General features: G+C 37.1%; 1 protein-coding gene across 1 annotated transcript in view; it reads right to left on the bottom strand.

The window, feature by feature from the left end:
- Positions 1-12,348, bottom strand: part of LOC127434834 (doublesex- and mab-3-related transcription factor 1-like) — a 48,474-nt gene that overhangs the window by 23,911 nt on the left and 12,215 nt on the right. The window contains exon 4 of the mRNA XM_051687848.1: positions 10,130-10,274. Within this exon, the coding sequence (XP_051543808.1) occupies positions 10,130-10,274 (145 nt within the window). The remainder of the gene's footprint in view (positions 1-10,129; positions 10,275-12,348) is intronic.

The following is a 12,348-nucleotide window of genomic DNA, read 5'->3' on the forward strand; positions in this document are numbered from 1 at the left end:
TGGAGGAGTTACTGACTGTGTGGTTAAGTTAACACTCCAGCCAGAGATTTTGCCTGCAGGCCACTGATTCACCTTCTGATTTACTGATGCTAAAAGTCAGGCTTTATCAATTTATTTGAACACTTTTAGGATGCATGCATGCACAAATTCAAACACTTGGCCAAAGCACTGCCTATATCGCAGTCCGGTTGAACATGTTTGACATGCGTTCTCACATTACTGAGGCGGTAACAAACCTCAGTACACAAGGGGGCATTACCTACAAAGGTCTATGCCATTAAACTGGATGTGTTTCACTGGATGTGCCATTAAACTGTATATGTATTTGGGTAACTTGCTATAAAATGTATTAACTTTAACTTACTCGCTCAGCAGTATTCTCTTCAAACTGTTGCTCTGCCATGACAGTAGTTAGCTTGAAAGAATAAACTCACCATAGAAGTGGAAAATTCACACTAATGTCCACTATAGCACCCCTTGCAGCAACGTGAGAATATATCACCTACTTGCATAGTGTTATGAATTGCAGTCGGACACATTTTGGAATGCACATGGTAAAAAAAATAAAGAATTGCTGAACAAACTTAAAAAAAAAATCAAGGCAACTTAATCTAGTAAGATATTTTAGTTCTCTGAACAATTGTCCTACTTGTCCTCAGTAAAATTGCTTTGTTTAGTCAATGTGAATTTGTTCACTAAAAGCAAAAATTCTTGTTGAGACAACTACTAATTTCTTGTTCAGACAACTATACATTCGCAATACGAGAACTTTCATTTTGTTACCATTTTTATTTATTTTATATGAATTTAACTGTAAACTTTGCCTCTGAAGAGAGGTAAGTAATGCAAGGCAATGCATTAAGTACAATTGTTTGGCATAAGCCATTTTTCCGCCATCGGGCTGAACGGTTCTGAGCACGGTACGGAATGGTTACAGTAGCATTTCCACTTGAGCACGGTATGATTATAAACCATTCTCGGCCCGGAATTCTCAGCACGGCTAGTTAACCATACTCAGCCGTGCTGGTGTAATGGCTTTAGTACATGGTGATGACTCGTTTACTGTATCTTCATGATTTTATTATGATGGTTTAACTAGTATTGTAGACTATACATTATTTTTCTACATGCCTTTTTCATCAGGGAAGTAGATTACTAGCTCATTTAAACTCAAAATACATCAATATTTTCTCAAATGCCATTTTCATATAATACTTATATAATATTTTGTCAATAAATATCCTTTTTAATTAGTCTGGGAACCTTTACCTTTCTGCATGTTCATGTCCGGTGGTAAACACAAGCCCTCAGCAAATTATGGAAAACCTCACACCTTTTTCTCTTTACTTTCCTTTTTGCAACATGGTCAGTGTCTTTGCTGTTTGTTTGCAAAGTAAAACCAGGGGAAAAAGCAGTCCTAAAAACTGGAATATGTGATAATCCTCAATAGCGCACCACACTCGCTCCAATGTTTACCTCTCACGGCGTCGCCAAAGGACGGATCTGTTATGTACCACAGTGGAAAAGAAACCTTAACTGTGCCAGCTGGCCCAGATCGGCACGGAACGATACAGTTTTGCGATGAGAACTTTTCGGCCCGATGGTGGAAAAGCGGTTATTAACACACAAAGACCTCAACCCTTAACACACAAACTTCAATAACGATGACAATCAACAAACCTCATTAATTAAAAGATGAGCTCCTAACGTTACCACACTACAACTGACTAACAGTGGCAACAATATACAACAATAACAGCATAAATAAAGCCAGCAAACAACACAAAATAAACCTATAACGCTAACCGCATAATTTATTATGGTTTGTTCAGATTGTTAGGCTAGTCGGGACAACATTTGGGGGAATAATGTTGGTTAAACATATGTTTTTATGCAGATGCAAAGTAATTTACATTTCGTAGTATCTGTGACTCAAAAAACCCTCAACAATGCAAGAATTTGAGCTTGCGTTGCAAGAAAAGTCTGCGTTCACATACTTGCGTGGAGTTTTTTTTCGGTCTTAAAGAACAGAAGGGGACAGTTGCAAGAAACCCCAAGAAAACCCTTTGTGACAATAGCCTTACAATTCCATAGGTTTTCTTTACTAAAGGGGTTTGTTGCAACTGGGCCCAGAAGTACAAGAAGTGCAATATCCACACACAACCTCAGTACACTGAGGGCATTGAGTGTTTGGCACACTTTGCTTATTTGAATGTGGTTTGGCGCTGTCCTTGATGTCACACCCTGTATGCAGGAGTAAATTTGCCGAACAGCATCAAGCAGATGAGACTAGTTAAGTTTAAATATGAAATCATCCAGCTGGCTCACTAACATACTGTAAAATCAAAATATCAAAATCAATACTAAAATCCAAGAAAAACTAATTCCCAAGCCTATTTAGTGTTTGTAGCTTCTTATGAACTCTTGCCCTAAGTGTAACCCTATCCAAGCTAAGAAAACTGTGTAACAACCAAATAAAGGAACAAATGTAACAGCACTTAACCCCAAGGGCACTGGCTGTGCCTGAGTTCAGTGCATGTTCCAAAGGGGATTAGTGCAAGCAGGACGGATTAGATGTTAAAAAAAAGCTCCTTGGCCTCTCTGTTAGATAAGACGTTACACCTCTTCCTGCTAAATTTCTACCTCACCATTGTGCTTACAGCTTGGAGAGAGAATCATTATTCTCCTTTGTTATTCTGCAGTGAAAGGTAATGAATGAGCTCTTTGACTGCTCCTGTGAGATTTTGTGTGTCCCTGGAAATTATTATTATTATTATTATTTTTTTATGGACCTTCTGCCTCTGAAAATGATGTCAAACTCTGAGTGAAAAGAACTACATTATCTATTAAATTTACAGCATCAGACTGATCAATAGGTGTCAAATACACACACCTATCTACTAAAATATTACTAAAGTGACTGGTAGGGCTGCACAATAACGGTGAAAATAATAATCACGGTTGTTTTGCTCAAAATTTTAATCACGATTATTAATCACAATTACAATTACTTTTTTCCAGGGCTGCGCAAATTAAACCAAAAAATAAATAAACAAATAAATAAATTACCATTGACACTGCTGATATATACATTCTAAAAGAACATACAAATATTACATTAAATAGTAGCTTTCATGTTGAACAAAGTGTTAAAACTGCAAACTAGTAAATGAAATGAAGTCATGTTTTGCCCATTCTTTACTGCTGATAGAAACAGTTACCCTGTAGGGTGTTTAAACTTGCATCCTCTTTTAAGATCCATTCTTTAAATTGCTATTATTAATTATTATTATCAGTAGCGGATCCTGGCATAGGCAATATAGGCAGGCACCTAGGGCGGCAATGTTCTCTGGGGCGGCATGACAGGGAACCTGATCGATCGCCCCTGCACAGAGCTTGCAATGGGGGAAAGGTGCCCTGAGTTGTTTCTGACAGGCTACTCAGCCTAAAAGGCTCTAAATGGTTAGGATTATAGATGTTCATAATGCATTCTTACATTCTGAACAAACATCAGATAACCATAATCAACAGTATAGGTACACCATGACACAGGATCAACTCAGTGGTCTTGAGAATATAAGTATCAACCATGTAATTGCTGGGCAGATTTGACAAAGTCATTGATGATTTTGCATCAATGAAAACTAGGAGGAGAGGGTTAAATTTGAAATTAGGAATTATGTGTAATAGCACAAGCAGCAATCTATAAGTATTCTGCAATTTTCTTTATTTATTGACTCTATAATTTAATTGTGCAGTTTAAGTTCTGTATATATAATGTACATGTTAATATAATTTGCCAAATATATATATATATATATATATATATATATATATATATATATATATATATATATATATATCATTTCTATATTCATTGTCTAGTTATACCCAAAAATGAAAATTCTCTCATCATTTACTCACCCTCATGCCATTCCAGAAACGGCTTTCTTTTTTGCAGAATGCAAATGAAGATTTTTAAAAGAATATTTTTGCTCTGTAGGTCCATACAATGCAAGTGAATGTTGGCCAGAACCTTGAAGTTCCAAAAAGCACATAAAGGCTGCATAAAAGTAATCCATATGACTCCAGTGGTTAAATCTATGTCTTTAGAAGTGATATGATAGGTGTGTAAGAAATAGACCGATAATCCCTTTTTACTCTAAATCTCCACTTACACTTTTATATCTGAAACTAAACAGGCATCACATGTGACTTTAAGATGTGAAAATGGAGATATAGAGTAAAAAAAAAAAAAAAATGTAAATATTTATCTGTTTCTCACCCACACCTATTATGTCACTTCTGAAGACATGGATTTAAGTCTTATGGACTACTTTTATGCTGCCTTCATGTGATTTTTGTAGCTTCAGAGTTCTAACTAACATTTACTTGGACCTACAATGCTGAGATATTCTTCTAAAAATGTTTTCATTTGCGTTCAGCAGGAGAAAGAATGTCATACACATCTGGGATGTCATGAGGGTGATTAAATGATGATAGAATTAAAATTTTTGGGTTAAATTTTATATATTTTGTGTTAAAGCATAGTTCTGTAAGAAAATGATGGTAACATCGTAAAATCCATAATTTTGTTGTGTTTTTTTGGGGGGGGTGGGGGTGAAAGTGACAAGAACTTTGTGCCCCTTCCTTCCAAATGCTCTTATCTCCTCCTTGCTCCACACAACCACGGTACCATGGGGTTACTTTAGATTTGTTTACTCACTTGTAATGGCCAAACATATTTGGAATTTCAAATGTGCAACTGAAGTAAATCTGGAGTGCTTTATATAGACATTATTACGCTGTCAGCAACATGCACAAACTAAACCGAACTCAGAGCACAGCTGTTCTGTACATAACATACATTATCAAAGCATGAGATGAAATTAATTTCATGTGGATTGAGCACAGAACCGTTTTGAAACCGCTATAACACTGTATCATTATCCTCATGTGTGTTCCAAGTATATATAATATTACAGTTCAGTACGGCGCACATACGATATTCGTAAAATCTGTGGTTCTGGATTTCAGAGCGTGCTCGAAAGTGAAACAGTAATTGGTCAGTGGCGAACTTCTGAAGAGAGTGTGATTGGTCAGGTTAGGTGAAAATTGACTATAACAAAGCTTGTGATTTGGTCTATCATCCGTGGACACAGCCTATAATGAAAATGAACAACAAATGGCAACTTTACCTGGCTGATAATTTCTGTTTGCTAGCTCACTAATATTGCAGATGGTTATGCTTAATTAACCATGAGAGGCAGAAATAGGTATCGCGATTAAAATACGATTAACAGTGCAGCTCTAGTGACTGGCAAAGCAAATTACCTGTAAATACTCATTTGTATTCTAATAAAAGCGTTACTGATGGACAGCAATAAAAACTTAGATCTTCCCCTTACAAAAAACATACTATGGCAGTACCATGGTACAGAATGATATTGTAAATAAAATAAAAACATAACAAAAAAAACATTGTAATGCCATGATACTTTTTGGGAAAAAGCTTATGTAATACCAAAGTCATAGCAATATTTTTTCTTTTCTGAAGCTCACAACATATTAAATCTTCTTTTCTTCCAATATGGTTGTTTACCAATGAAAAGCCCCCCTTCCACTACAAAACAGTAAACTTGGCCCAGCCTGCGAGACAAAACTAACTTTGAATACTCCAATAATAAACAACGACAAAAAGAATAAAACACAGCCCAAGAGAAAATGGTAAAAGCCATAGACTGTCTCATATAACACTGAAATTCTGATATAACTCAAAGAGGGCACATCATCTCACGGGCTTGGTGGCTGCTGTGGGCGGGGAACAAATGCGGGTGGAGGTAAGTCTGCCCTGCGGGTGATGGAGAGCAGTGTCACCTCCGGCTCAGGCAATTTATGGCAGAGCGCTGCTGACGAGCTCCCAGCAGTAAAGAGCACACAGGGGCGTATTTCACAGCGAGCTGAGCTTTATGAAGAACACTTCGACGCCCCGGCAGGCCACTGCTCGTGACGGATGGAGAAAGACGCATGACAAGCTTCATCATTGTTTGTAAATCTTAACTTGTTCCCGCTCACTAACCCCAGAGGCAATTTTCCACAGACAGCTGTGGGGGCCGCTCGGAAAGGACAGCGTCGCACTCCTGAAGGTTATTTGGCCTCATATTTGGCCAACTGATTACCCCAGTGCTAGGGAAAATAAATACACACCGCACAAGCAGAGAGCACTAGAGGCACAGAGAGAGTACAGAGGATTTGAGTTTTAAGTCATCTGAAAACCATACTGCATCGTATATCATTGTAAAGTTACTATGAAAATATTTAAACTGAACTGCTTATCATTAAGTGCACTGCCTCTTTTTCTCAAAAACAAAATAATCTCATAACAGAAGCAGTACTATCTCTGTCGAAATCCTCTAAGATAACTAGAGCACAACATTGCTGGGAACAAGATCTAGAGAACAGCTAATTAGGTTAAGTGTCTGACTGAAAAGGGAGTGCAGACCCCATGTAAAGGACCTAATTCAGGCCATTCTTTTCTGAATGGTCACTCATGTTACCCAGTTTTCTTAACCACAGGATTTTTAACAAGGAATTAGTCTTGACTGACAGCTTGATAATTTTAAAGGTATAGTTCACCCAAAAACATTTTTTATTCATCATTTATTCACCCTCATGCCATCCGATATATGTATGACTTACTTTCTTCAGCAGAACACAAACAAAGATTTTTAGAAGAATATTTCAGCTTTGGATGTCCATACAATGCAAGTAAATGGTGATCAGACATTTGTATCTACAAAAATCACATAAAGGAAACAGATGTAATCCATATGGCTCCAGTGGTTAAATTTATGTCTTCAGAAGCAATATAATAGGTGTGAGTGAGAAACAGAACAATATTACTTTCAGGTGTGAAAGTGAAACTAAATAGGCACCACATGTGACTTTCAGATGTAAAAGTGAAAGTGGAGATTTAGATCTTTTTCTCACCCACACCTATTATATTGCTTCTGAATATATGGATTTAACCACTGGGGTATTATTGATTACATCTATGTTTCTTTTATGAGATTTTTGGAGCTACAAAGGTCTGATCACCATTCACTTGCATTGTATGGACCTACAGAGCTGAGATATTTTTCAGCTGAAAAAAGAAAGTCAAACACATCTGGGATGGCATTAGGGTGAGTAAATGATGAGAGAATTTTCATTTTTGGGTGAACTATCCCTTTAAGTGACACAAAATTTGTTTGGACCATATATACACATTATATCCAATAAGTTACTGTGCTTAATATATCTTTACTTCATGAATTATTCTGAAGGATTTGCTGGCATAAAAGTTCATTCAATTTATATTCACAGTTGCAAGTAAAAGCAAACATTTTTATTTTTCTGATGGAAATGTGAACTCGCCGCCATTATGCCAAGGTGTTCTACATGGTTGTTAGTGTGTTGCTATGTTGTTGCTATGGTGTTCTGAGTGGTTGCTAGGTGTTTTTTTACTGGCCCAAGTTAACAGGGCCCACCCTCCAAGTCTTTAGGATATAAAATTTAAGTCTGTGATATTGTCAGCATGTATCATTCATGTCCGTAGCACAAACAGTGCAGGAAAATTTATACTAAATGCTGAAAGTAAAATGCCTAATTTTAATAGGATTAAACTTAAAAACTATTCCAGGTTCAATACAAGTTAAGCTAAATTTACAGCATTTGTGTCATAATGTTGATCATTTTAATAATTTTAACTTGTCCCTCTTTTTCTTTAAAAAAAAAAAAAAAAAAAAAAAAAGCAAAATTCTGGGTTACAGTGAGGCACTAATAATTGAAGTGAATGGGGCCAATCTGTAAATGTTAAAATACTCACTGTTTCACAAGTATAACCACAAGACATAAAAAATATGTGCGTTAACATCAGTTTAGTGTGATAAAATCACTTACTACTAACCTTTTTTTTTTTTGTAAAGTTGTAGCCAATTTTACAACTTAGTTGCCATGATGATGTAACGGTGTCAACCTTGAAACTCCAAAATGAATTAAACCATCCAAAAATTTTCCCCATTCACTTCCATTGTAAGTCCCTCACTATAACATTGATTTTTGCTTCTTTTTTTTTCAAAGAAAAGGAGAGATGAGTCTTTTTATTATTATTATTATTATTATTATTATTTATCAACATTATGCCACAAATGCTGTCAAATTGAGCTTAACTTGTATTGAACCTGGAATATTCCTTTAAGGGTTTTGAACAAATTCAATTATTATGAGCATTAGTATGCGTAAAGTCTGGCAACCGCACTGGCACATCTTAACAATCAGCGTGCTGTCAGCTGTGCAGCAGTATCAATACAGTCGGCAACGCTATTTCCATAAATACAACATTTGCGCACATAATACATTGTTTCCCACGATTGTTGCTGTGCAAATACATTTATGCCGCAGCTGCAGATGCGGCTTCTATCTAAAGGTGGAGTAAAGACGGACGGCTCAACTGTTGAGAAATAGCAGTTATTAACGACAATAATGGGCTACTATGAATAGGTAAAAATATTATTTCTCACTTTTTAAAAAACATCTCATACAAAGTGATGTACAAAAAAATTAAATAAAACAACAATTAAAAAACAAAACAAAAGATGAGTAAAATAATCAAAAGCACCCAAAATAAAAGTGTTGGTAATAAAAGAGAAAACGAAATTACTAAATCGGCCTAAATATGGAAATATGAAAGCAAGCCTAATTAAAACTCATTAATATACTACATTGTTGTCACATGACCATACTACTTTATGGCATCCAGTTATCATCTCGAAAATAAATATGGTTTATTTTCATTTCTTATCTAATTTTGTGACAAAATGTATTATTCTTTGTCAGTCAAATAATGGGTTAAGAAAAAGATAAAAATGTTGTTAAAATATTAAAATATTGTAGTTGACCACAAACTGCCTTCTTTTTGTCTTCTTCCTTTCATAAAGGTAAACATCAGTGTCCAAATCCACATCTAATTTAAAGAAACAAGCTATTTAGATTCACTTAAATAAAAGTAGAGGTGTAGCACTTCAGATAAGATAATAATGACATTTCACACTTAATTCATCCAATTGTGCCTTGCCTTTATAAATATGTATTCTAAAAGTATTCTTATATTCTGAATATGTTACTTTTTATTTGATGTATTCAGAATAATTTACTGAATATATTAAAGAGAGAATATTCAGAATTCAGCCCAGAATACTTTCTTAAAGTAATCCGCCCAACCCTGCGTATGAGGAGAATGAGCAATAGTGATAGTGATGCTTATCACTTATATGTATGAACAACAGTAAGAGTGCCTAGCAGGTAATCCTAATGTTTGAGCAGTGGAGTATAAACTATGCAGTATTAGCGTATCACAAAAAGCCCAAAAAAAAAAAAAAAAAAAAAATTAGATCACAAAACCTTCATCATTGGATTGTGTGTATCTGTGTTTTGGAGATGAGACCACCCAGACTGGAGTGTTTTGTGTTGCAAGGGAACATAACTCCCCCTGCAGTGATTGTAGGGGTGACAGGCACCCTCATGTTTGAACCACTGGAAATCAGCATGTAAAAATCATTAACAGCCAGGGCAGGTGGCACTCTTGAAGGTATAGGGGAAAGATGGATAACAGAAATACAATAATCATACTCTTTCAAAGTGAGTGCTAAATGTCCTTCAATACTCAATATCAGTTATTCAGAATGGTGCACTACAAGTCTTAAATCAATCTGTCTAAAACCTGTAAATAAGTGTAGACAGTTCAAATTCTATACTGTTAAGTGCACATAAAAAGGCACAAAAATGTTTTTAATTCCCTTTATTATTTCTGTGTTCTAACATTGGAGATCTTAGCACACGGTCCTTGTCTCTTTAAATTCGAAGTCAACAGAACAAATGGTCCTCATAAAAGTTTTACCTTTGAATTTATTTATTTTTATAAATTTTATGGCGCCCTTGACTCAGTGTCTGAACCTCCCTCAGATGTACTTGCTCACACTGTTGATAATCTCTGGATAAAAGTTTATGGGCCTGAGAGAGAGAGAGAGAGAGAGAGAGAGAGAGAGAGAGAGCGAGAGAGAGAGAGAGTCCATGTGTGTGTGGGACTGACCTGCTGCTTTGGGATCAGTGCAGGTGCCCGGAGGGACACATGTGGCCATGCCGAGCCCCTGACTCAGGTAAGATGGATAGTAAGAGTGTGTGCAGTACTGGGGAGACACATTATGGCTGGACAGGCGGCCGTCTCCACTAGGCATCTGTCTCAGAGGGACGTGATCCAGGTGCATGGGGAGAGAGAAACAGGTAATTCAACACATTATAAAATGACTGATGATACTTGTGAAGATGAGTGGTTCAATGGTCAAGAAACAACTTGGTCAGGGGGGCCTGGGACTACCACCCTTGGAGTCGTGAGTTCGAATCCAGGGCGTGCTGAGTGACTCCAGCCAGGTCTCCTAAGCAACCAAATTGGCCCGGTTGCTAGGGAGGGTAGAGTCACATGGAGTAACCTCCTCGTGGTCAAGATTAGTGGTTCTCGCTCTCAATGGGGTGTGTGGTAAGTTGTGCGTGGATCGCGGAGAGTAGCATGAGCCTCCACATGCTGGGAGTCTCCGCGGTGTCGTGCACAGCAAGCCATGTGATGAGATGCACGGATTGACTGTCTCAGAAGCAGAGGCAACTGAGACTTGTCCTCCTCCACCCAGATTGATGTGAGTAACCGCGCCACCATGAGGACCTACTAATTAGTGGGAATTGGGCATTCCAAATTGGGGAGAAAAAGGGGATAAAAAAAAGAAGAAGAAAGAAACAACTTGGTCAAAAACCTAAGTTTGATTCCACCCTCTTCCTCGCAGGTCTCTATTAACATATTTACATGGTCCAAGCCACGGTATGTTTGCGCCATCAATGTGAGTACAATTGTGAGAATTAGCGGCAGCTGATTAGCACTGTAACTACTGTAAGTAATGGCTCAGGGAAAGATGCCAGTTTTGCTGTGCTATTGAAGTATTAGTCTCTTTGAATTTACCACCTAAACTTTACACACACAGTGCAAGAGATGCAAAGAATGTGAGCTGCTCTCTTAAGTTAAATAAGAAATGCATTAAACTATAATTACTGTGACCAGGAGCATGCAAAGAGTTATGCATCATCAATAGCAGTTCACTTCTGCAAGTTATGACAGATTGCTTTCATACTTATTGTGTACCGGAGTTCACATGAGCAATCCCTCAGGACACCTTTTCATATGGACTTAGGTGTGGTTTTGCTGATGCGCACTTGAGTTTGAAAAACCACATTGACACCAAACTCAGGTCAGAACCAAAAGCTCTAGTCTGAAAGAGCCCCAAGACTGGATGAATGAGATCCAAGACCACTTTATAGAAATTGCAGATGAGGATATTCAATAATGCCTTTTTATTTTTTTTAAATATAATTTCTTAATCTGTTAAACACATAAAAGTAAAACCTTTTCCAAAAGGTCCTGTAGTAGAGTCCTCTAGTAAAAATGCAAAAGCATGTCAGTGACAATGAATGCAGAGTATTATCCACAGTTTTCCCAACCAACCACTGGGCAGCACCATGATGATTTTGATTGTCGCTGGACTGTTTTCTGGTTCAGGTCTCCATTAGAAGCAATGTAAAACTACTGAAACAAGCAGATGGAGAACAACAACCTATTTAACTTAGTCGCAGTAAAAAATTAGTTTAGGCTCAACTTGTATAGTTGTGCTGTCATGACAACTCAGTGTAATCAATAATATCAATGTAACATACCTTGGGCTATCACTTAATGTCATCTACTCACTCCTTAAACTTCGGTCAAAGACAGTCATTGCAACTCTGTAAAGTATCAGCACTATGGTGCCACATGTTGTTGTTGTTTTTTATTTGGCAATTTAATATGCTCAAAACCACATTATCCACTAAAACCATACACAGATGCGAGAGAACACTGGGGACCGGAAAATGAAAACAGGCTTATGTTATGAATCATGGAAAACTTGGGTGTTCAGGAAAAAAGTGGATAGATGAAACTTGTCAGAGCCATGGCCTGGTAGTTAATGCATGTGCTTTAAGACATTTAGTGATACTGCTCAATGCAAGGCCACGTCCACACTAATACATTTTTGTTTGTAAACGCATTCAATTTTGCAACGTTCATGCCTCTCATCCACACTAGAAAGGCATCATCCTCCACTGAAAACAGAGCGTTTCAAAAATGCTCACCATTACCACATGCTTGGGAAAACAATTAGAAAACTCAAGTGAAAAAGGGTTAGTGTGGAGGTGGCCTAAATCAAAGTTAGAATACGGCTTACAACATTTCCC

This window comes from Myxocyprinus asiaticus, chromosome 4 (assembly GCF_019703515.2).
Source record: "Myxocyprinus asiaticus isolate MX2 ecotype Aquarium Trade chromosome 4, UBuf_Myxa_2, whole genome shotgun sequence".
Lineage (NCBI taxonomy): Eukaryota > Metazoa > Chordata > Actinopteri > Cypriniformes > Catostomidae > Myxocyprinus > Myxocyprinus asiaticus.